The following is a 26,879-nucleotide window of genomic DNA, read 5'->3' as shown; positions in this document are numbered from 1 at the left end:
GTACTTGGTCGGAGGAAGAGTCCTCCTTCCCGATCAACATTCTGGAACTACGAGCGATACGCCTCTGTCTTCGCCGTTGGACGGACAGACTACAGGGCTTGTTCCGGTTCGAGTGCAGACGGACAATGCCACGGCGGTGGCTTACATCAATCACCAAGGGGGCACCAGGAGTGCCAGGGCGGCTCGAGAAGTGGCTGACATTCTGTCTTGGGCCAAGACGCACGTCCCGGCGATATCGGCAGTTCACATTCCGGGGGTGGAGAATTGGCAGGCGGATTATCTGAGCCGTCAATCCCTAGACCAGGGAGAATGGTCCCTTCACCCGGATGTCTTCCAGATGTTGTGCGCGAAGTGGGGTCTTCCGGAGGTGGACCTGTTCGCGTCTCGTCTGAACAACAAGGTACCACGGTTAGTGGCACGGACGCGCGATCCTCGGGCAGACGCGTCGGACGCGTTAGTAGCCCCGTGGCATCAGTACCAACTGATGTATGCGTTTCTACCGATTCAATTGCTGTCCAGGTTCCTTCGCAGGTTACAGTTGGAACCAACCACGGTGATTCTTGTGGTACCGGACTGGCCTCGCCGGTCCTGGTACGCAGACCTCGTAAATCTGGCGGTCGACGCCCCGTGGCGTCTGCCTCTTCGAGAAGATCTCCTGTCGCAGGGGCCGATCTTCCATCCTGCTTTACAGTCGCTGGCTTTGACGGCCTGGCTGTTGAAACCGAGGTCCTGAAGTCCAGGGGTCTGTCCCCTGAAGTTATTCACACTTTGATCAATGCGAGGAAGTCTTCCTCGGGGAAGGTCTATTACCGTACTTGGAAGGCGTATTTTGCCTGGTGCGAGTCCAGGGGGTTTTCACCTCGCACTTACTCGGTGTCTAGGGTGTTGTCCTTCCTCCAAACGGGTGTTGATCAGCGTTTGGCGCTGGCTACGATTAAGGGTCAGGTGTCTGCGTTGGCCGTTCTCTTTCAACGTCCTGTGGCATCTAACTCTTTGGTTGGCACCTTTGTGCAGGGGGTACGACATCTGATCCCTCCTAGGAGGGACCCTTTACCCCCTTGGGACTTGAATCTAGTTCTGTCCGTGTTGCAGCGTGCTCCTTTTGAAAGGATCAGGGATATCTCGCTGTCTTTGTTGTCCAAGAAGGTCGCCTTTTTGGTGGCTATTACCTCGGCTCGTAGAGTGTCGGAGCTGGCAGCCTTGTCCTGCAAGTCTCCGTATCTGGTAGTACACTTGGACAAGGTGGTCTTGCGACCTAATCCTTCTTTCCTTCCGAAGAGGGTTTCGGACTTTCACCTCAATGAGGACATTGTCTTGCCCTCGCTTTGCGCGAAGCCTAAACATCCGACAGAGGTGCAGCTGCACTCCTTGGATGTTGTCCGGGCGATCAGGGTTTACCTGAAATCGACTGAATCCTTTCGCAAATCGGATTCCTTGTTTGTTCTTCCGGAGGGTCCTCGGAAGGGCATGGCGGCGTCGGCTTCTACCATCGCCAAATGGATCAGACAGACCGTTGAACAGGCCTATGCTTTGAAGGGGAAAGTTCCCCCTGTGCCTGTGAAGGCGCACTCTACCAGATCTCTGAGTACGTCTTGGGCCTGTCGTCATGGGGCCTCTGTGGCCCAGGTGTGTAAGGCGGCGACTTGGTCGACCGTGCACACTTTCACAAAATTCTACAAGGTAGATGTTCAGGAATCGGCGGATGCCTCCTTTGGCCGCAAGGTTCTTAGTGCGGCAGTTCCCTAGAGCCCTTGTTGCGGGCTCCTTGGCTGTTTGGGATTTTTGTTTTTCCCTGGGTTCTTGCTCCTGTTGAGCAAGTGTTTTTTTTTCTCATGCCCAACTGGTTTCCTTCCTTTGGTAAGGTTCCTTTCTCTGATGGGAGACGGCGTTGCCTTAGGCGCGGCTGCGTTTTTCCCACCCCTCATGTTCGCACTGCTTTGGGACATCCCCATTGTGATGAATATGGAGGGGCGGCGACTGTCGGAGGACGTAAGAGAAAACGGAATTTTTGTAAAATCTTACCTGTAAAATTCCTTTCTCTGAGTCCTCCGACAGTCGCCGCCCCCGCCCCTCTTTTGGGGTTGTTGGTTGTATACTCTACTGCTATTCCACTGAAACTGAGTTGGATACAGGAAGTGGAGGGTTATGAGCTGAGGGGACCACCCCCTGGGGGTGGGATATGTTAAAAGTCTTTATACTAACATATTCTGTTGCCTAGCTACTCCTACGGAGCAAAGGTCATAACCCCATTGTGATGAATATAGAGGGGCGGCGACTGTCGGAGGACTCAGAGAAAGGAATTTTACAGGTAAGATTTTACAAAAATTCCGTTATTCAGTCAGTGTGTGTGTTTCCTACAGATGGATCCAGTAATGGGAACCCACCAGAGAGATGTCCCCGTCCTCTGTATTCCCGGGATTCCACACAGGAAGGTCACACCATCCCTCATCATCATCAGGTAGATGAGGAACAATCACTGATAGTATCATTAGGATCTGTACATTATTCGCATTGTTACAATTGATGTCATTTTTATTATATATTCAGAGTGGAATCCTGAGAGATTCTAAAGTTGAGGTTAAAGAAGAAGAAGAAGAGAGGTATGTGAGGGATGATCAGCAGTCTATTGGGGAGGATGGAATAACGGGGACATGTAAGGAGGAGGACACTCCTACAGAGATCAGCACAGGTGGGTCATTAACACTAAATACATATATGACATGAATACGTGTAAGCCACCACTGATTACTGAATACCAATATTATGAGTCCTGACTCCTGCACTATATATTCTATGTTGTACATTACATACTCCTGATCCCTGCATTATATACTCCATGTTGTACATTACGTACTCCTGACCTGTACACTATATACTCTATATTGTACATTAAATACTTCTGACTCCTGTACTATATACTCTATGTTGTACATTACATACTCCTGACCCCTGCACTATATACTCTATGTTGTACATTACATACTCCTGACTTCTGCTCTCTCTCCCCTCTACCCACTGCTATACATACACATAATATGGATTCTCCTTTGTTACGCCCATTTCCTACCAGCTGGACTTTTTATATCTGATGATTTGATTGGAGGAGAGACTTTTACAGTAACCCAATGATGGTGGTCTTCAGGATCAGTCCAGTCTTCATCTTGGTTGTTCTCCCCCCATCCTCACTCTCTGACCTCTGGTGAGGCTTAGCCCCGCTGTTATTCATGACTAAATCATGGACTAAATAAGGAAGTGTGGGACTTCTTGTGTTGGGAAGATGGAAATGAGTGATAGAGGGGGAGGGGACACTCGTCCTATAATCCCCTCATCACTGTCACTCCTATAAAAGACAGTTCTCGTTGTTTCCTCACTCTCTGACTAAGATCCATGAATAAAGAAATGAACTGGTAGGAGATCAGAGGATCCATTTACTAGTTACCTTGAGGGGGGAATTGTAAGATCCTCAGAGACAAAGCTGCCTGATGTGGGCGGAGTCCTGGTTTAGGGGAACCAATCTGCTGATGTCTAGTCTATAATCTTTGTATTTCTATTTTAGTAGATGGACGGGAGATGAGGAAAACCTCAGAGGATTGTCTCACTTTGTCTCCAGACTGTAAAGTAGAAGATGAGGACATCACACAGTATAGTCCAGGAGAAAACCCGGCTACCTCAAATGTCCATCCGGCACCACACAGTGTAGATGGACCATCGTATTCCTCTTATCCTGAGGAACCTCAGACTGTGAGGGACAGTGCCGGACCATCATATTCCTCTTATCCTGAGGAACCTCAGACTGTGAGGGACGGTGCCGGACCATCGTATTCCTCTTATACTGAGGAACCTCAAACTGTGGGGGATGGTGCCGTCCTTACAACAGATAAGAGGTTCTCCTGTACTGAGTGTGGGAAGTGTTTCCGTTTTAAATACAAGCTTAAGGTGCATAAAAGGTCTCACACGGGGGAGAAGCCGTATTCCTGTCCTGAGTGCGGGAAATGTTTTTCATGGAAGTCCACTCTTTCCGCGCATCAAAGATTGCACACTGGTGAGAAGCTGTATTCCTGTCCTGAGTGCGGGAAATGTTTTTCAGATAAGTCCCATCTTTCCATGCATCAGAGATCGCACACTGGTGAGAAGCCGTATTCTTGTCCTGGGTGCGGGAAATGTTTTTCAGATAAGTCCCATCTTTCCACGCATCGGAGATTGCACACGGGTGAAAAACCGTATTCCTGTCCTGAGTGCGGGAAATGTTTTTCAGTGAAGTCCAATCTTTCCACACATCAGAGATTGCACACGGGTGAAAAACCGTATTCCTGTCCTGAGTGTGGAAAATGTTTTGTACAGAAGTCCAATCTTTCCCCACATCAGAGATTGCACACTGGTGAGAAGCCGTATTCCTGTCCTGAGTGCGGGAAATGTTTTTTACAGAAGATCGCTCTTTCCGCACATCAGAGATCGCACACGGGTGAGAAGCCGTATTCCTGTCCTGAGTGCGGCAAATGTTTTTCAAAGAAGTCCCATCTTTCCACACATCAGAGATCGCACAAAGGGGAAAAGCCATATTCCTGTTCTGAGTGCGGAAAATGTTTTTCAGATAATTCCAGTCTTTCCAAACATCAGACATCGCACACAGGTGAGAAGCCATATTCCTGTTCTGAGTGCGGGAAATGTTTTTCACGGAAGTCCGGTCTTTCCAGACATCAGAGATCTCACACGGGGGAGAAGCCGTATTCCTGTCCTGAGTGAGGGAATTGTTCCTCACTGAAGTCCTGTCTTCCTGTACATCAGGGATCCCACACAACCCTGGAGGTGTATTAGTGCCTTGAGTGCGGGAAATGTCTTCTATATGAATGTTGGTGGACATGTGGGGAAGAAGCACACCCTGATATACACCTCAGATATACTCCATGGCTGATCTTCATCATGTAAGAAACACTTCATAAGGAGATCAGAGATCACCAAAGACATGGATGAAATGTTGTCCCGTGTTGGCCATTGATAGCAGGAGAAAAATAAAAATGGAGTCCTTACCTTTCATTGGCTGAGTACATTTTGTGCGGGAAGATTTCACAAACACTTACAGATCTGGTTGTTATAAATGTGTTGATGAAATGTGACCCGCATTCCCCCAGTCATGGTGAATTGGGATTTCCTATAATGGTCAGTTCCATCTAGTGGCCATAATGTGCTTTCCTGACAGATGTCCATGGCAGCATATGTTTGGGTAGCCCCGCCCTCATTCCTCCCCCATAAGACCCCACCCCCATAAATGTTCAGGATAAGCCAATGGCTGCATTCCTTTCTTCTCCTGCTCACTTATAGGACCATTTTTGTATGAAGTTTTCCTACCTATTGGAAGTATTGGTGGGCGGGTCGGGTGCTGGGCAGCTGTGCAGGATGTCAGGAGCTTCCTTTGGTATCCAGAAGTCTTCCAGGATGTCCCGAGTGATTATTGAGTCCCCAGCTATCAGCGGGGTGGTGTTATGGCACACATATGTAGAGGATCCATGCCTGGAGAGTGGGCCCTGCCATTGGTGGCCATTTGCATTGGCTGGGAGCCCAGCTGTTAGCGGGTGGCCATTAAGTGTGAGACACGTGAAATTCGTTTTGGTGCAAATAGAAATTCCGACAAATTTTTGGCTATTCCTAGATTTGGATGTATCCAAATCCCCAAATTAATTTGTAATGAATTTTGTTGAAATCTGTTAAAATTTTTTTCGTTTAGTCATTTTCTAACGAATTCCAACTTTTCAGAACGATTCGAATTCGGATCAGTCAAAAAAAAACGATCGACCGATGCAAATTCTGTGTGAAGAAATAGCTGGTTGTTAAGCAGCATGTCGGGAAGCCGGCTGCCCGCATCTTTACCAACCATGACTCCTCAGCTGTCAGCCGGCTTCCCCACTGACAGCTGAATGTGAAGAGAAGAATGCCAGCATTGCCCAGCAATAGAAAAAAATGGTGCGCCCCCCCCCCCGTCCCCCCAGACGCTTCGGGGGCCAAAATGAAAAGAAAACAGCGTGGGTTCTCCCCTAAAATCCATACCAGGCCCTTTATCCTGGCATGCAGCCTGGCAGGTCAGGAAAGTGGGAGGGACGAGTGGTGGGCCCCCCTCCTTAGCAATACCAGGCCACATGTCCTCTCCTCAACATGGGGGGGTGCTTTGGGGACACTCTGCCCCCAACCCCACCCCAAAGCACCTTGTCCCCATGTTGATGGGGACAAGGGCGTCTTCCCCACAACTGTGGCCTGTGCTTGCAGGGGACTGCAGGCAGGGGACTTGCTTTGGTGGTGGTGCTTTGGGGGTGGCGGGGGAGAGCTTCCCCAAAGCATCCCCCACCCATGTTGATGGCATGTGGTCTGGTATGGGCTAGGAGGCACTCGCTCGTCCCCCCTTTCCTGACCTGCCGAACTGCATGCTCAGGTAAAGGTTTGGTATGCATTTTGAGGGACCCCACGCCATTTATTTATTTTTTACATTTTGGTGTAGGCCTGGTATAGGACTGGGGGGGAGGGGACCCCACATAGTTTTTTATAAACATTTTTCTATTGCCGGGCAATGCCGGCATTCTTTTCTTTCCATTCATCTGTCAGTGTGGAAGCCCGATGACAGCTAATTTAGTCATGGTTGGTAAGGATGCGGGCGGACGGCTTCCCAGCCTCCCAGCTATTTCTTTACACAGTATTCAAATCGGTCGATTGTTTTTTGACGGATCGGAATTCCGATTGTTCTGAAAAGTTGAAATTCGTTAGAAAATTAATAAACTAAACAAATTTTACCGAAAACTAAAAGAAATTTAATGAAAACTAAACAAAAGTAAACTAATTCCGAAACCAAACCAAACAAATTCCATAATGAAACGAAATTAGTAACAAAACGAATCTATCCGAAATGAAAGAAATGTTTCCATTCTGCACATGTCTCCTAAGCGTGCCCAACCCAGATATAGCAGTTGTGTTCCTGCCTCTGGGATCCGGGTCGCCCTGCGGATGCATTGATTGCCCTGTGGAAGAGGTGCGGGACACGTGAGTATGTTTGGCTTGAGGTCAGCAGAAGGGAGCAGACGCCATGCGGGCTGCTAGGGATTAACCAAAAGGAAAACCTATGGAGAGGACTCTGCTCTCTGGGTGATCGATGAGCATTGCAGCATCTTATCAAAGTTTGGTGCAGTCGCCTACCTTTGTCTTCTTTTCTGTCCTGAGGAGAGAACTGTTTGTTGAAGCAAGGTTTGCTTTCTGCGTAGCGGTACCCCCACAGGAGCCGCTTGGATATTGGTTTGCCAGAGCCTCCCACTGATTACTCCACAGCCAGATACAGGGTATTTTCACACAGGCAGGTGCACACACTCTTCCGCTCGTTGTCTCCAATGGCCAGTCTAGGGGATGTGTTTTTATGTTTTATTTGGAGAACTTGGATAGGAGAAGAAAAACCAGAGCTATCCTGAGAGTCCCAACATCCTATCTGTTCAGAGAAATGGGAACCTACAGATGTTCACAAGGAACCACTGTCATATGTGTGGACTTTAAGGGCACAGCATGAGACAGATAACAACTACATGGATTTATCCTAAAATAACATTTATTGATTTATCTAAAACCAGATCTCAATGAAATGATGAAACTGGCCCCAAACTGAGCTCAGCTCGTACACAGGAGATCAATGTCTCCTACTAATTTCACTCATGTACATCATACATATATAAGGATAAGTTGGTATATATCATAAGGTTCGTGTAGGTATAGATATTTCCTCTCTTCACTTAGATGTAAAATTTAGTGACGGCCATGTACTTTTATTACTGAATATATCTTATTACTATTATAACAATGTCCTTACTATATGGATTTTTTTGTGTCAGCTTTTTTTGTATTCATGTCTGCATCATATTTGTTACTGATGTCAACATTTGTATCAATTACTGTATGTATAATAAATGACTACGTTCAGATTCTATTTTTGTATATCTTAGTTTGTGACCTGCCTCATTTCAAATCCCACGACCTCTGTTTTCTGTTTGCATTAACCATTAGGGATGGAGGCACGTCACTGTGTTTGCTTCGGATCATATTCCTCTATCTTCTTCTGTTCACTGGTCAATGCGTTTCACACAAGGCTTCTTCAGGACTATGAAGATGTACAGACAGTTTTCTCTTAAAAAAAAACAGACTCGATATTAGTGTTTTATAAACATAGAACATAATCTGTATTTATGTACATCATAATAAATACAAACATGGCTTACTAGCACACTGCCTTCCTTCAAACCCCCAAAATATTCACCCGACCTGGGGCGGACACAGGGGGGAAAAATTGGGCCAAAATGTGTTGTGTATATAGGTATCTGTCCTGATGATCCAAGGTACAAAATAAAGTATCTCACAAAAGTTAGTACACCCCTCACATTTTTGCAAATATTTTATTCTATCTTTTCATGTGACAACACTGAAGAAATTACACTTTGCTACAATGTAAAGTAGTGAGTGTACAGCTTGTATAACAGTGTAAATTTGCTGTCCCCCTCAAAATCTCTCAACACACAGCCATTAATATCTAAACTGCTGGCAACAAAAGGGAGTACACCCCTAAGTGACAATGTCCAAATTGGGCCCAATTAGCCATTTTCCCTCCCCAGTGTCATGTGACTCGTTAGTGTTACAAGGTCTCAGGTGTGGTAAATTTGGTGTTATCGCTCTCACTCTCTCATACTGGAAGTTCAACATGGCACCTCATGGCAAAGAACTCTCTCAGGATCTGAAAAAAACAATTGTTGCTCTACATAAGGATGGCCTAGGCTATAAGAAGATTGCCAAGACCCTGAAACTGAGATGCAGCCCAGTGGCCAAGATCAAACAGCGGTTTAGCAGGACAGGTTCCACTAAGAACAGGCCTCGCCACCATGATCAGCCAAAGAAGTTTATTGCATATGCTCAGCATCATATCCAGAGGTTGTCTTTGGGAAATAGACATATGAGTGCTGTTAGCATTGCTGCAGAGGTTGAAGGGGTGGGGGGTCAGCCTGTCAGTGCTCAGACCATACGCTGCACATTGCATCAAATTGGTCTGTATGGCTGTTGTCCCAGAAGGAAGCCTCTTCTAAAGATGATGCACAAGAAAGTCTACAAACAGTTTACTGAAGACAAGCAGACTAAGGACATGAATTACTGGAACCATGTGCTGTGGTCTGATGAACTTATTTGGTCCAGATGGTGTCAGGCGTGTGTGGCGGCAACCAGGTGAGGAGTACAAAGACAAGTGTGTCTTTCCTACAGTAAAGCATGGTAGTGGGAGTGTCATGGTCTGGGGCTGCATGAGTGCTGCCAGCACTGGGAAGCTACAGTTCATTGAGGGAACCATGAATGCCAACATGTACTGTGACATACTGAAGCAGAGCATGATCCCCTCCCTTCAGAGACTGGGCCACAGGACAGTATTCCAACATTATAACGACCCCAAGCACACCTCCAAGACAACCACTGCCTTGCTAGAGAAGCTGAGGGTAAAGGTGATGGACTGGCCAAGCATGTCTCCAGACTTAAACCCTATTGAGCATCTGTGGGGCATCCTCAAACGGAAGGTGGAGGAGCGCAAGGTCTCTAACATCCACCAGTTCTGTGATGTCATCATGGAGGAGAGGAAGAGGACTCCAGTGGTAACCTGTGAAGCTCTGGTGAACTCCATGCCCAAGAGGGTTAAGGCAGTGCTGGAAAATAATGGTGGCCACACAAAATATTTACACTTTGGGCCCAATTCGTACACTTTAATTTAGGGGCGTACTCACTTTTGTTGCCAGCGGTTTAGACATTAATGGTTGTGTGTTGAGTTATTTTGAGGGGACAGCAAATTTACACTGTGATACAAGCTGTACACTCACTACTTTACATTGTAGCAAAGTGTCATTTCTTCAGTGTTGTCACATGAAAAGATAGGATAAAATATTTACAAAAATGTTTGGGGTGTACTTACTTTTGTGAGATACTGTATATGTGTAGTAGTGTGATCTTAGACTTACAAATTCTTATACAAGAAGAAGGCGGGATAGAAACTACACTTTATAGAAAACCGACAGCTGGCAACACGGTTTTACATGCCAATAGCTTTCATCCAAGCCCCCGGTACATAGTATACCCTACTCCCAGTATCTTAGATTGCATCAAATCTGTTCAAGCGACGAAGATTTTAAATGGGAGGTGGACTCCCTTAGAAAGAGATTACTTATTAGAGACTATTCACGGACTACACTGCGAAAAAGCTTATAATAGGGCTTATAAGCACAAAAGAGGGGAAGTTATGTTCCGAGGCCTGAAACAACCAAAAACAGAAATAGTCTGTTTAATAACACCTTATACTAGACAACATACACAAATTAGAAAATACTTCAACATCATTGGTACAGACATCCATGCTCTCATCTGCCAGGTTTCCATCCACTGTCCAATATACTCCATGGCTATTGGATCAATGTGAAACATCGAGACAGCAAGAGCTGTGTCCCTGTTAGGCAGAGAAACCAAAAACTATATCCACTCATTCTAGCACCTACCTAGGAGGGCTCTACATCTGTATGGCAGGGTCTGTTTGATTATTCACCTGCTGGGATGGTGCTCTGATGTGAGAAGCTGCAGTGTCAGTATTCCTTTAGCAGTAATGAACCCCTTACAGGTTTTCTCACCCAGCAATCAAACAACTGTTACACTGTCTTTTTTGACAGCTTAGGAGACTTTAGCAGCCGTAGTTTGAATTGCAATTTTTTTTTTTCTAAATTACTAAATAGCATTTATATAGGTAATATATTTATTTTTCCCAAACAATATGGAGTTCTCCTTTGCACCGTGTGTTTATCATGGATTTATTTCTTACAGACAGGTCCTTGTGCCGCTGCAGCCTAATCCCTCTATGCCTAATCCCTCTATGCTGTGGCTGCTCTATGCAGGTTATAGCTGGAGGGGGGCAGCGTCTTCCTTACTGATACTGTTCCTGGATTGTCAGCCCTTCTGCAGGCCTCATAAAGCTGGTGTATGGGAAGCTGACTAATGGACACTTTCTATTAAACATCTCCAGATCTGCATGTATTATGCACACCGTAGACTGGGCCTTGGTGCTTGACAGGCAAAACCCAGTATAAATTTCCTGCTTTGTTCAGGCATCCAGGGAGGAATATGACCCCTACCAACAGGTCGCCACAGGTAGTCAAGACACTCTAAAGGAGTCTGTTACATCTCTCCCTGTGCAAGGAGTCTCAACTCTGACAATGTCAAGCTTTTCCCTTGCAGGATCAGTCAACTGACCAATTTAACCCTCTTCAAACAATTCCTAATAGGAAGATGAGGATGATCTATAAGCAGGTTTTTGTACCTCCCTTCCTGCAGAGATACCTGCAATACAATTTTTTTTCGCACTTCCAAAGGAGTGCATTGCCTTTTTTCCCTATGATGTTTAAGCTAGAAGCCCGTGCTAGAAGAGTGGTGCAAATTGAACAGAAGGACAGAGCAGCGGAATGTCTTAGTGGTCATCACCTTGCAGCACTGGGTTGCTCAGTTCAAACCCCAACCAGAACACTTCTACCTGCACTGCAGGATGTCAGATTAGGCACTTGTGAAGAGGGAGAGGTCTTCCAGTATAATGAGTCACCTATTTGGTTGACGTGGCCTTCATGAGCTTAGCCATATGCATGGAGTTGCCATTGGGGGATGCTGTGTCCTTCAGGGGTATTCTGAATAATAATGATTAGGTGGGTCCTTGGGGGGTTTAGGGTCTTCTGGTGGTAACTTTGTGTTGGACTTGTCCCTAAGGGGTATATCTGTCTGCAGTTGTAGCCTGTGAACCTGCCTTAACCTTTGCCTCTCTTCCAATGCAATGGAAGTTGGGATGAAGAATATTGATTCTGTCCAAAAGAATAATTCTATGAGTGGGACAATCTTGTCTGCATTGCAAAGGTTTAAACTGTATCCTTTAAGGGCTTGCTTCATTTTATAGCAATGAGCTGCATTTAGTCTGGCCTCCTGCTTTAGAGTAAATGTTTGCCAAATGAAAGAAAACTGCAGTTCTAGAGTCAGTGTCTAATTCCAAAGAGGTTTGCTCCTGCAGTTCCGACTTGAAGTCCAGAAAGAATTGAAGAGAGAAAGAGAGTCCTCAACCAAATAGTCAGCAAAGAGCTCCACTTCTGGGGGAGAGGTTGCTTACTGGTCTTTTTCAGATTGTGCCACCCATACATATCTTATGGGGACCTGGTTGCTCCTCTTCTGATAGGAGGGTACAGCTTTGGTCTCAGACATTTGGACCTTCAGGACAAGCACTTCAGGCCATGTTTGAACATTCAGTCACCTTTAAGCCTCTGACTGTGCCAGGAGGAATCCTTTGCTCCAGCAACAATGCTTGATACATTTTCGACCGATTCGAATTGCCCTGAAAGCTTGAAATTAAACAAATTCAAGAAAGTGAAATAAATAACTAAACAGATTTATCCGAAATAAAACAAATGTTTCCATTCTGCACATGTCTATGATGTTCAGCTTAAATATTAATTAATATGGTAATTGATGTTGTATGTTTAAATAGAGAGAAAGCAGTATGGCGGGTTTGCTATGACTAAATGCTTGTAGTGTGAAACGCGTTGACAGTCTCATCTCTCCTGCCATGTTGTCACTTCTGAAAATATTCTAATAAAGGAGTATTTTGTTGGAGCATGGTTGTCCATTCAAGTTTCTTTTGATGCCTCAGTGACCAGCTGGACTTGCACTGATTGTGTGAGCAGAATAATGTGCACTAACCTAGAATGGGATATATTTGCGGGTTATCGTCACTAGTTTATGACGCAGAGACAGGAGGGAATGGAGAGGATATGGATGCCGTACTGGAGGAAGGTGCAGAGGATTTCTCTCCCCCACATTGTCATTATAATGAAGAAGGACCTTCACACAACATGCTTCCTAACGTTGAAAAGCTCATTTCCTCTGTCTGCAAAATCCTTGACATTATACCAATGAGAAGAAGATTGGGATTCTGGCACTCCAAATGGTTTATGTCTCTACAAATAAGCGGATGCTTAGGGGGGCGCGGACATTATTCTCCTGTATTAAACCACTTCCCGCACAACGACCTCATATGACGTCATGGACTTTGAGTGAAGATATCGGGATGATGGGTGGAGCTACAGGCATCATTCACATATCTTCTTTTTCTGCCGGTGATTCCCTGCACCATAGAAACAATCATATGGTCTGTTCAGCCACTTGATTGTTTTTACAGGCGCCGCCCTCATGAAAGTAAAAAATATTGTTTATTTTTTTAAAATTGTCGGTCATTTTTTGATTATAGCACAAAAAATAAAAAAATGCAGAGGTGATCAAATAACCCCCAAAAGAAAGTTCTATTTGTGGGAAAAAAAGGACATCGATTTTATCTGGGTACAGCGTCGCATGACCGCAAAATTTTCAAATAAAGTAATGCAAAAAATGGCCTGGTCATGAAGGGGGGTAAATCTTCCAGGGCTGAAGTTGTTAACTGTCAATTGCGCGGTCGTGCGACGCTGTACCCAAATAAAGTCAATGTCCTTTTTTTTCCCACAAATAGAGATTTCTTTTGGGGATATTTAATCACCTCTGCGGTTTTTCATTTTTGCGCTATAAACAAAAATTTTTTGACAAAACAATATTTTTTACTTTCTGCTATAAAACATAACGGATACTGCCTTGTTTACATAGATGGATTGCAATTCTCTGCCTGTGTACCGAACGATCAACGGGTGCCGGAGGACATCGCGTCTGCGGGACCTGCTGTGTAGAATCACAGTGGTAGTGAGCCGCTGGCAGCGCGCACTTGTGCACACTACCTGGAAGTGCGGGATCACGTTTATATACGTGGTTCTAAGCAGCACGGCTGCCCTGTAGCAATAAAACTGCTATAGGGAGGTCGGAAAGTGGTAAAGACTTTTTTCTTTCACACCCCCAAATTTTGAGTCCCCCAAAATTACATTCCAGACTGTGAATCTAGTAGGTGTTTAAAAGGGTCCTTAAAGCAAAGAAACAAAAAAAAACTGTGTGAGGTCAGCCAGGAAATAAATACCAAACTGTTAATCCGAGCATGCAGCCTGCCTGGCCAGGAAAGGGGGTGGGGGAGAGCGTGTGATGGTAATAGGCAGTAATATATTTCTATCCCCCTTGGTGGGAGTGGAGATGACCCATCTATAAGGATATACAGTACATACACACACAGCACAAGGCCATGTTCACACTAAGAGGCATTTCTCGGGGCTGCAGTTCCTCTGAGCTCCACAAGGTGGTGATCTCACTTCTACCCAGACAGGAGGTCTCTATGGAAGACTGGAAGTGATATCACAGGAAGTGATGTCAGGTACAGACTAGAAGTTCCATGTGGCACAAAGAAGAGAGGAGACATCGCTGGAAGTGGCAGCAGAAGAGGTAATAAGATCTTATTTTCTATTTATACCCAGTAACCCCCCCCCCCCCGTCATGTCCGTCCTCTTCCTCCATAGTCACTGTGATGTCTTTTATCTCCAGCAGATGATGATACACACATATATTATAATTATTATACAGAATTTATATTGTGCCAGAGGCGCGGGGCCCTGGTGCTAGAAACCATGAAGGGCCCCCCGAACCACTGGCTGGGGCCCTTCCCTTCAAGCCTGGGGCTCTTCCCACTGATCTTGGGGCCCTTTACGCTCGTTGTGGGGCCCTTTATTACAGTCCCGCAGCGGGACCCTTTCACAGGTTCTGCAGTGGGCCCCTTTCCTGCCATCTTGGGGCCTCCCCACGGTGGTGGAATGCCAGGGCCCGGTCGCAAGTGTGACCTTTGCGATCCTAGAAGTTCACCCTCTGGTGTCGGTAGTTTTTATTTTTTGGTACTTTAAATGTATTATTTTTTTATCATTTCATTTTATTTTTTTACAATGTCACTGACTATGACTCTGTCCATTCAAGGAATGAGCTGGTAAATTACATTATTTACTGACCCCTTCCTGGTTCTCTTTTGTGACACATCCCCTGCAGCAGCTGGCAGGAGAGGGGAGAGAGCACGGGGGGGGGGGAGCACACAGGGGACCAGAGACAGCAGAACACAAGTGAACTGTACAGGAGGAGTGGCGGGGGCAGCATACAGAGGAACCAATCTCTTCCATTTCCCTCCTGCAGCTAGAGGAGGAAAAAGGAGGACAGTGATTTCTCTACATGCTGCCCCCACCACCCCTCCTGTCCAGGTGGAGCATGGGGCCCGGTTGCAATTGCAACCCCTGTAGTTAAGCCCCTGTATTGTGCCAACAGTTTGCACAAGGTGAGGACAGACAGTACAGTTACAATCCTCATTAGACCTTACAATCTAAGAGGGAGGGTCAAAGGATACAAAATGCACTTACTGCGGGAGATGAGCTGATGGAGAAAATAAAACTCCAGTTAGGTGGGGCAGGAAAGGCTTCTCTGAAGAGAAGGATTTTCAGGGATGGTCTAAAAGTGGACAGAGTAGGAGATATACAGACAAATCGGGATAGGGACTTCCAAAAGATGTGAGAGGCTTAGGAAAATCACTGGAGTCAAGCATGGGAGGAGGTGACGAGGGAGCTAGAGGTCTTGGGAGGAACAAAGAGAATGTTTTGGTTGGTATTGTGAGACTAGGTTAGTGATGTTACTGAGAGCCGAGTTGTGGATGGCTTTGGGGGACACTGAATGGAGGCCAGTGGAGGGATTGGCAGGGAGGGGTGGGGGACACTGAATGGAGGCCAGTGGAGGGATTGGCAGAGAGGCTCGGAGGACACTGAATAGAAGCCAGTGGAGGGATTGGCAGAGAAGGGTGAAGGACACTGAATAGAAGCCAGTGGAGGGATTGGCAGAGTAGCAGATGCTGAGTGGTTGGTAAGGTGGATAACCCTGGCTGCAGCATTCATGATGGACTGAAGGAGGAGGGGGGGGGGGGGTAACCCATGTAAAGGTAATCTAATGAGGAGGAAGTTTCAATAATTGAGGCAAGAGATGACATGGGAGGGAACTAGGAGCTTTATGGTGTCATTGGTTAGGAAGGGGGGTATTTTGGAGATGTTGAGGAGGCAAGATTTGGATGTGGGGCCGAAAGGATAGTTCAGAGTCCAGGATTACACCTAGCACCCTGAAATGCGGGGACGAGTGGATAGTTGAGAAGTTGATTTTGACACAGAAGTCAGGGGCACGTGGGGGAGGAAATATTATGAGCTCGGTTTTTGATAGATTGAGTTTGAGAAAGTGATGTGACATCCATGTTTATATGTCTGTTAGTAAATTAGTTATATGTGAGGAGACTGATGGAGTGAGCTGAGGGGTAGAGACAAATATTTGGGTGTCATCAGTGTAGAAATGGTATTGGAAGACATGGAGGCTATGAGCTCACCCAGGCAAGAGGTTTAGATGGAGAACAGGAGTGGTCCAAGAACAGAACCTTGTGGGACCCCGACGGAGAAAGGAAGAGGAGGAAGTAAAGTTGTGACTCTGAAGGTGTAGTGGGATAGGTAGGATGAAATGCGAAGAGTACAGTCACTGAGACCAAAGGATTGGAGTTTTTTAAGAAGGAGGGGGTGGCCTACTGTGTCAAAAGCAGCAGAGAGGTCCAGAAGTAGGAGTACAGAATAGTGTCCATTGGATTTGGCCATTAGCAGATGATTTGGGAGTTTAAGGAGAGCAGTTTCTGTGGAGTGTTGAGGATGAAATCCTGATTAAAAGGGATCAAGAAGATTGTCAGTGAAATGGGCGCTCAGTTGGTTGTAGACTAGACATTCATGAAGTTTGGAGGAAAAGGGGAGCAAGGAGATAAGGTGTAGGTTGTTAAGATTGGTGGGGTCCAATTAAGGTTTTTTAACCACTTAAGCCCCGGAGGATTTTACCCCCTTCCTGACCAGGGCCTATTTTGCGATTCGGCACTGTGTGACTTTAACGGACAAGTGTGCGGTCGTGCGACGCTGTACCTAAACGTATTTGATGTCCTTTTTTTCCCCACAAACAGAGCTTTCTTTTGGTGGTATTTGATCACCTGTGCGATTTTTTTTTTTTTTTTGATCATGCGCTATAAACAAAAAAAGAGTGTAAATTTTGCAAAAATAACAATATTTTTCACATTTTTTATAAGAAATTCCCCAAAAAAATGTAAAAATCAAAATTTTTTAACATTTTAGGCCAATTTGTTTTCTGCTACATATTTTTGGTAAAAAAAAATCGCAATAAGGTTTTGGCAAAAGTTATTGCGTTTACTAACTAAGGGAACGATTTTTGTCATTTTTGTTGTTTTTTTTTTAACGAGTAATGGCGGCGATCTGAGATCTGCTATACATATGCACTGTGTGGGGATTCAGCTCGGTGGCGGGTGTGGATGACCCCTTTGGGGGGGTTAGTTACACAGGGAGATAGCCGAGAAGTGGTTGCAAACAACAGTTTGGTTTATTCATGCAATTTTCTTCACACAAGTGCAAGCGTCAAAAACATCAAAATAAAACACAAAATAAATCCTTGCCACTGTGGGCGGCTACATTCTCACACACAGGAACCTACCTAAGGAAGTCTGTCTCCAACCTACTGTTGGGTAGACTTTGCTGATCCTACAGCAGACACTCCATAGTCCATGTTTTTTCTTCACACAACAAATGTCCATTGAACATGTCCCTTTTCCGCTTCACATTGAACATGTCCCTTTGCTTGTCTCTTCACATAGCAAACAGTTCATTTATTTCTTCCACCTAGAAATAGTTCAAGCCTTTCAACTTCCTTAAGCCGTCCTGGCTACCTTTCCTGCTGCCTTTGCAGCCGACACCCTATAGTAATTGGTGAATTGTCTAAACCAAGCAGAAGTGTATCTCCTGTCTGTGACAACATCCACAGATTTACCTGACTTCCTGTCACAACTGTTACTGTAAAAATGACACTGGCAGTGAAGGGGTTATCTTTTTTAGAGGGAGGGGTTAAGTGTGTCCCTAGGGGCGTGATTATAACTGTGATTGGATGTGGCTACTGGTGTAAGAACTGAGATCAGCGGTCCTACATAGCAGAACCATATGATCTCCATTCTTACACAGGGAAGAATGACAGGCGGCTTTGTTTACATTAGCCGCCTGCCTTTCTTCCAGGGTGACGGACGATCGCGAGTCGTGGTCCGCCAGGCACACGGGGGGGGGGGGTGGAAGGCCCTAGAGCCTCACAGGCTAGCAACGTAGCCCTACGTCGCTTTGCCTGTGAGGGGCTGCCCGCCGCAGTAAATAGTCGTGCTGCGGTCGGCAAGTGGTTAAGTATGGGAGTGATGCCAGAAGAGAGGGAGTGATTGAAGATGTTGGCTAAAGAGTGTAGGATAGAGTCAGAGGGTGACCGCAATATTTGCAAGGGTCCAGGGAGCAGGTGGTTAGGTGGGTGTTGAAAAAAGTTTAGCAAACTCGTGTATAGTAGCAGGGTTGAAAAAGGGAAGAGTTGATTGTGCCTTTGAGTATGGAGTGATATCTGTACAGCGGAGATCTCATCATGAATTGTATCAATCTTATTTTTGTAGTGATTGGCGATCTCCTGGGCAGTGGATCAGTTAGTGGATGAAGGTAGTTGAGGACGAAGTAGCGTTAAGGGTAGAGAAGGGTTGATGGGCATGGGAAGATAAGTTGTTAATGAGAGTGCTAAAATAGGTCTGCTTGGCAGTGAGGAGACAGGATTTGTATTTTTGGAGGGCAGATTTATATTGGTTGAAGTCTTTAGAAGACTTATTCTTACACCACAGTGTCATCTGTTTGCCACGGTTGTAGGGGTCGGGGCCTAAATCTGTGTGTACTGAGGGAGGCGAGCTCATCCAGGGTGGAGGACAGAGATCTATTGTAGAGAGAAGTGGTTAGATTGTGGCAGGACATGGGTGAGATTTTGTCATAGAGGTGGTCAGTAGCAGGGAAGAGAAGGGTTAGGTGGGGAAGGTTTCTATGGGTAACTGTTAGGTGGTTGGAGGGAGAGGAGGTGAAGGTCTGGGAGATTATGAAACTAATAGTGTGGTGTTTAGAGAGAGAAAAAGGATTGTTGGAGAGGTTGCACAGAGAGCATAGGAAGGAGAATACATAGTCAAGGGTGTTGCCATCAAAGTGGAAGCATGAATCTATTGCTTCAGGTCAAAAGAGGAGGTAAGACTGAGAAGTTTAGCGGTAGTAGGCGTGTTAGTTTTAACAGTGATGTTGATGTCACCGAGAATGATTTTTGGAATTTCAGAAAAGAGAAAGTAGGGTAGCCAGTCATCAAGAAAGGTTGATACGAGTCCAGGAGGCAGATAGATCACAGCACTTCTAAAAGAAACTGGGGAAAATCGATAAATACAATGTGCCTCAAATGAGGAGAGTGACAGAGAGGCAGGTGGGTGAAGTACCTGAAAGATGCTATGTGGGGCTAGAAGGATTCCCACTCCACCTCCCTTCCATCCACAGGGTCTGAGGAAGTGAGTCCAGAGAAGGCCATCATGGGAGAGGGAAGCAGGAGCAGCAGTGTTGGATTTATGAAGTCAAGTTTCAGTAACAGCAAGTAGTTAGTGATAAAGAGGTCATGGACAGAAGCTAGTTTTACAGACAGAGCAGGCATTCCAAAGGGCGCAAGAGAAGGGGAGGCTTGTTTTGGGAAGAAGAGGGTTAGAAACTAAATTGTGTGGATTTCTGCTCTTGCCAGAGGGCATGGGGTAATGGGAGTTTTGGATACAGTTAAGCGATGGAGGCCCAGGGTTTGGGATTTAATCTCCAGAGGTTGGGAGAAGCAGAAGGGTGAGGGAGGTAATATGGGATTGCAATTTATATGAAGGGACGTGCCTCAGGGTTCTGAAGGTTTTATTAGCATGTGGGTTTAGAATTAGCAGGAGTTGGGAGAGGACAGAAGTGAGGGTGATATATACAGGCTGTAGGGTGGAGAAGAGGGGTGAAGAAAGGGAGATTAAGGAATGAGGACACAACTATCAGAAGGATTGGTAGAAAGTGCATGTTACAGAGAAGAAGGAGAGCGGAATGGGGAAACAAGGTCACCTACAGTCTGTTTGGTGTTTTTCAAAGTAGTTTGCTGTGTAGTCTCGCTTTGTGCAATCGCTGAAATGCAGAGCCGAAGTGCGCCCACTTAAATAAAGAACCCACTTATAGAAAGACATGCTCTCCCCAGCCATATATAGTGTGGAAACGTAGATGTACCCCTTCAGGGTCATAGCATTCCCCCACTTACAGGGCTGATACATTTCCTTCATTTTGGTGATGTCTCCTTTTCCACCAATGACCTTCTCACCTCATCAATCTATTGTAGAATTACTACATCTATACTAACAATGTCACGCTTACCCCTAACGCAGGTGGTCAGACACTATAGCTGGCTTCTGTGTTCTTCACCTATAGCAGCCTCCTTTCCCATAAGGCAAGCAGGCCTACCGATACTCAGTTGCCCCCAGGACTTAAAGAGGTTGTAAACCCTCTTGTATAACTTTTACCTATAGGTAAGCCTATATTAAGGCTTACCTATAGGTGCTATAAATATCTCCCAAACTTGCACCGTTTAGGAGATATTTACAGCGCAAACTGCCGATGACGTCATCGGCGCAGGCGCTCTGAGGGAACGGCCACCCGTGCCGTTCCTTCAGAGCTCAGTGCCGTGAACGGCGGCTCCCGCGCGCAAGCGCGGGAGTGATGTAATCGCGCCTCTGGCCAATCAGATGGCCGGAGGACGCGAACCCGGAAGCGGGATGGCAGGACATGTCGCCGTCCTGTCGCTGAGGTGGCGGCACGGCGGGGGCTTCGTTTTAAGGTAAGTACTACATAATGAGCTAGTATGCGATGCATACTAGCTCATTATGCCTCTCTCTTTACAGGGCTTTTTTTTCTCTGTTTTTTTTTTTTGACTTTACTTCCTCTTTAAACACAATGCTATGATGAATGTTGTGCAGAAAAACTATCAGCGCAGTTATAACCAAAAAATAAATAAATTAATCTTAGTGCAGGGATATACAGTAATCAACCACTGTACAAACCCAAAACAGTGTATAAAATAAATAATCCGGCAGCTAACACAAAATAGTGTTATTCACTTACACAATACAATTTGATCAAACTTAAAAGGTGCTGCGCCAGAAACAAAGTGTAACATATAATGGAAATCAATCTGTGTATACAATAGAAAATGCAATCTCAGTGTCCATATAACATAAGTGCATTCCGGTATCCAGAAACAAAGTGTAACATATATCGGAAATCAATCTGTGTATACAATAAAAAGTGCAATCTCAGTGTCCATAAATCATAGGTGCATTCCGGTATCCAGAACTGTGATCACCCAATAACGTGATTAGTACAAAATACTGTGCTCCACTCAGGGCCGGTTTTAGACAAAGTGTGGCCCTGGGCAAACCTAAAAGTGGGGCCCCAAATTTTTTTATATTCTACCAAAAATATAGGTGCATTTAATCAATTTAGCCAAATAAAACATACAACTACATGAAAATATGCTTTAATTAAATAACATTAAATTAATTATAATCATAATCATTATAATCACATCAATTATAATATTCTATTATGTTTACTGCTCCTCACCCAGATCTATTATAAGTAGGCCTGGGTGAGGAGCAGCAGAGCCATATAAAGAACATGCACAGCTCTGCACATAGCGCTACTCATTTACACTAAATAGAAAGCCCCAGGGCAACAAATATAGAATAAAAACTCTAATACTATCACCATTGACGGATTACACTGTAAAAAAATTGCGTGACTTAACAAACAATCATTAGGTTGGTTCAAGAATGACCAGCGTGTCCCCATTCAATGCACAGTGTCCAGCGTGTCCCCATTCAATGCACAGTGTCCAGCGTGTCCCCATTCAATGCACAGTGACCAGCATGTCCCCATCAATGCACAGTGACCTGACCAGCATGTCCCCATCAATGCACAGTGACCTGACCAGCATGTCCCCATCAATGCACAGTGACCTGACCAGCATGTCCCCCATCAATGCAGTGTCCAGCATGTCCCCATCAATGCACAGTGACCTGACCAGCATGTCCCCATCAATGCACAGTGACCAGCATGTCCCCATCAATGCACAGTGACCAGCATGTCCCCCATCAATGCACAGTGACCAGCAAGTCCCCCATCAATGCACAGTGACCAGCATGTCCCCCATCAATGCACAGTGACCTGACCAGCATGTCCCCATCCATGCACAGTGACCAGCATGTCCCCATCCATGCACAGTGACCAGCATTTCCCCCATCAATGCACAGTGACCAGCATTTCCCCCATCAATGCACAGTGACCAGCATTTCCCCCATCAATGCACAGTGACCAGCATGTCCCCCATCAATGCACAGTGACCAGCGTGTCCCCCATCAATGCACAGTGACCAGCGTGTCCCCCATCAATGCACAGTGACCAGCATGTCCCCCATCAATGCACAGTGACCTGACCAGCATGTCCCCATCAATGCACAGTGACCAGCATTTCCCCCATCAATGCACAGTGACCAGCATGTCCCCCATCAATGCACAGTGACCTGACCAGCATGTCCCCCATCGATGCACAGTGTCCAGCATGTCCCCCATCAATGCACAGTGTCCAGCATGTCCCCCATCAATGCACAGTGTCCAGCATGCCCCCCATCAATGCACAGTGTCCAGCATGTCCCCCATCAATGCACAGTGACCTGACCAGCATGTTCCCATTTAATGCACAGTGACCTGACCAGCATGTCCCCATTCAATGCACAATGACCTGCATAGCATGTCCCCCATCAATGCACAATGACCTGACCAGCATAGCATGTCCCCCATCAATGCACAGTGACCTGACCAGCATAGCATGTCCCCCATCAATGCACAGTGACCTGACCAGCATAGCATGTCCCCCATCAATGGACAGTCACCTGACCAGCATAGCATGTCCCCCATCAATGCACAGTGACCTGACCAGCATGTCCCCCATCAATGCACAGTGACCTGACCAGCATGTCCCCCATCAATGCACAGTGACCTGACCAGCATGTTCCCATTCAATGCACAGTGACCTGACCAGCATGTCCCCATTCAATGCACAGTGACCTGACCAGCATGTCCCCATTCAATGCACAGTGACCTGACCAGCGTGTCCCGACTCCCTGGCGACCATGCTGCTCGGGAGTCGACTTCTTCCTCCTCCATGGCACCGCGACTCGGTCGGACCGGTGTCCTCCGACCGGACACTGGACTATTCTTCCTCAATGCGCGCCGCCCACTGCCTCTTCTCTGACGGCGGGCGGGAAGGTGACGTCGGGATGGGGGGGATAGGTAGTAGTGAATGATCAGGTCTGAAGGGGATCGCATATTGGGATGGGGGGGATCACAGTGTTGTGCTGAATTTGGGGGGAGATCATATATTGGTGAGGGCAGTGGTGAATCATCAGCCCCGAGTGTCAGTGGTGAATTGTGTGTTGGGGAATGAGAGCAGTGGTGAATTTGGGGGAGATCACATTTTGTGGGGTGTAAGGGGGGGGGATGACACAGCAGTGGTGAATTTGGTGGGGGATCACATATTAGGGTGGGGGGTGTCAGTGGTGAATTGTGTGGTTTTGGGGGGGCTACACCGCCACTGTATCATACCCCCCCGCACACAATTCACCGCTGATCTCCTCACCAAATTCACCACTACTGTGTCATTCCCTCCGAATGACAAAGCAGTGGTGAATTTGGTGAGGAGATCAGCGGTGAATTGTGTGTGGGGGGGTATGATACAGTGGTGGTGATTGGTGAATTTGGTGAGGAGATCAGCGGTGAATTGTGTGTGGGGGAGTATGATACAGTGGTGGTGATTGGTGAATTTGGTGAGGAGATCAGCGGTGAATTGTGTGTGGGGGGGTATGATACAATAGTGGTGATCGGTGAATTTGGTGGGGAGATCACATGTTGGGGTGGGGGTGTCAGTGGTGAAATGTGTGGGGTATGACACAGCGGTGCTGAATTTGGTGGGGAGATCACATATTGGTGGGGGTGTCAGTAGTGGTAAGGGGGGGGGGGGGAATGACACAGCGGTGGTGAATTTTGTGGGGAAATCACATATTGGTAGGGGGTTTGTGCCACAGACCCCCTACCAATATGTGATTTCCCCACAAAATTCACCACCGCTGTGTCATTCCCCCCCCCCCCCCCTTACCACCACTGACACCCCCACCAATATGTGATCTCCCCACCAAATTCAGCACCGCTGTGTCACGCCCCCACCCCCGACACCACACAGTTCACCACAGAGTCTGAGTCTAAAAAAAAGTCACAGAGTCTGAGTCACAGAGTCTAAAAAAAAAGCAATTCCAGAGAGAGAGAGGTTGGAATTGCTTTGACAAAATTTGTTTCCCACCATATTAAGGGCTGCTTCCAAAGCCTATAAATGTAGCACACTGACACCCCCCTCCCCCTCCCCTTGCTATTAGTGTGCTTCGGAACTTACACAGATAAGCACAGTAGCAGGCAGCAGAGCAGCAGACTCTCCATTCTTCTGCACGAACTTTTCACAGATAAGCACAGTAGCAGCCAGCAGAGGCAGAGCAGACTGTAAATCTCCACGTACCTGTCACAACCTGTGGGTGGCTGCCGGCTGGGCTGGCTGAGAGATGTCTTCCGCTCTCTTCTCTCTCTGCACTGTGGCTGCCCCCCACGGCGGGAACGTGTGGCCCCGCCCCTCAGCTGAGCAAGATTGTGTATGCACATCCAGGGACAGACGGCTGTGGGGCCCCCCCCCCCCTCAACCACGGGGCCTCGGGCAGTGCCGCCCGACTGCCCGAATGATCAGTCCGCCCCTCGCCCGCCGGCACATAGTGTCACGCTGCCTCCGCTCCGCTGACAGGGGGCGGCTGGGGGCCCCTGGACATTCGGGGCCCTGGGCAGTTGCCCACTTTGCCCCCCCCTAACGCCGGCCCTGGCTCCACTCCACCGCCACCAGAGATCTAAGTCTCTCACCTTAAACTTTGACCCAGAGACCTAAGCCAAACAAAGCTTTTACCCCTCAGGGGTCACAGGCAGGTGTCACCAGATGGTGTGGAGGTTTCACTAACAGATGCACTGGGACCAGGTAACCACGATGGTGCCGCTCTCACACAGGGCACAGAGAGATCACCACATAAACAGAAAAGCAGAAAGAAATCTAATGCTCTCTAGAGCTCTACTGTTGAAGTCAGCGCCCTGTCGGCAAAGACGTAACGCGTATAGGGGGCGGAGCCTTTCCTGCTGCCCGCTCCTAATGTCCCTCCTATCGTCCCTCCTATCAGGGTCAGAGAATCCTATGACACCACACTGACCACACAGCTCCTCCTCCCAATGTTCCTCCTATCAGGGTCAGAGAATCCTATGACACAGAGGCATAACTAGAACCTTCAGGCCCCCAGTGCAAGAAACCATGAAGGGCCAGGGCCCTTCCCACTTATCACGGGGGTTGGAGGGCAGCAGGACCTGGATAGGAGGGGCAGTGGGGGTGACACATAGAGGAACAAATCCCCTCCATTTTCCTCCTGCAGCCGCTGAATGCCTATGGGAGGGAAAGGAGGAGAACTTGGCTTTTAGCAGCTGCAGGTGAAAAATGGAGGGATTTGTTCCTCTATATGCCCCCCCTTCTCATCCAGGTGTACAGGGGAATTACATGGGCCACAACCATTGTGACCCCTTTAGTTACTCCCCTGGGATGAGTGGTGGTGGGTGATGGGATCAATGGCAGCAGTGGTGGTTGGGTGGGGATGGGATCAGTGGCAGCGGTGGTGGTGGGGGAATGGGATGATTGGCACCTGTGGTGGAGGGGGGAATGGAAAGGGATAAGTGGCAGTGGTGGTGGGATGGGATGAGAGGCAGCAATGGTGGAGGGGATGGGATGAGTGGCGGCAAAGGGGGGAATGGAATGAGTGGCAGGGATGGTCGGGGGATGGGATGGAATGAGATACGGGGTGGTGGTTCGGGGGGGTAATGGGATGGAATCAGTGGCAGCGGTGGTGGTGGTGTGGGGGGGGGGTGAGTGGCAGCGGTGAGGGGGAGATGGGAGCAGTGGTGGTGGGGGGGGGGTGGGATGAGTGGCAGTGGTGAGGAAGGCATGGGATCAGTGGCAAGAGTGGTGGTTGGGGGGGATGGAATGGGATGAGTGGTAGCAGTGGTGGGGGAATGGATTCAGTGGCAGCAAAGGTGCTGGTGTGGGGAAGGAAATCAGTGGCAGCGGTAAGGGGGAGATGGGAGCAGTGGTGGTGGGGGGATGGGATGGGGGGCATGGGATCAGTGGCAAGGGTGGTGGTTGGGGGGAATGGGATGAGTGGTAGCAGTGGTGGTGGGTGGGGGTAGATTCAGTTGGAGCAAAGGTGCTGGTGTGTATGGGGGTGAATCAGTGGCAGCAGTGGTTCTGGTGTATGTATGGAGGGGGGGGGGGGTTGGGAATCAGTGGTAGTGCTGATATTGAGGGATGGGATCAGTGTCACTCCCTTGCAGATCACTCAGTCCCTCCTCCTTACTAGGTCTCAGTGTATCTTCAGCTTTCTTCCTGTGTCTCCAGTAACTCCTATCCCATCATGGGGTCTCCTTACACGGTGGAGAGCTCCTCCCCCTTCACTCTACTGGCCCAGCCCGGGTCAGCTGATTTTCTCTTTCAGTCTCCCGACATTTATCTCCCTACTCTACTGAACTCAATGGGCGGCCAGAGAGGATGGGCAAGGACCGTGTGCCTGTGAGTCCCCATAACTGCGGGTGGAGAGGATGGGTGGGGTGGGGACTGTGTGCCTGTGAGAGTGCACGTTAATGACCAGTGTACTATCTCCCGAGCAGCGGTGGGCCCCCCTACAGTGGTGGAACTCCAGGACCTATTCAGCAAGTGCGACTGCTGCAGCCCTGGTAATTCCCCCACTGCTATGACATGACACTGACCACACAGCTCCTCCTC

General features: G+C 47.4%; 1 protein-coding gene across 1 annotated transcript in view; it reads left to right on the top strand.

Moving 5' to 3' along the window:
• LOC309543576 (uncharacterized protein) overlaps positions 1 to 26,879 on the top strand; it is a gene marked incomplete at its 5' end in the record, with an annotated part of 185,377 nt that overhangs the window by 1,689 nt on the left and 156,809 nt on the right. The window contains 1 exon segment of the mRNA XM_082276041.1: positions 2,361 to 2,458. Coding sequence (XP_082132167.1) covers positions 2,361 to 2,458 — 98 coding nt within the window.

This window comes from Pelophylax lessonae (genome assembly GCF_965119305.1).
Source record: "Pelophylax lessonae genome assembly, contig: HAP1_SCAFFOLD_232, whole genome shotgun sequence".
Taxonomy (NCBI): Eukaryota; Metazoa; Chordata; class Amphibia; order Anura; family Ranidae; genus Pelophylax; species Pelophylax lessonae.
Note: the sequence above shows the minus strand (reverse complement) of the source record. Positions and strands in the feature narration are given on the sequence as shown.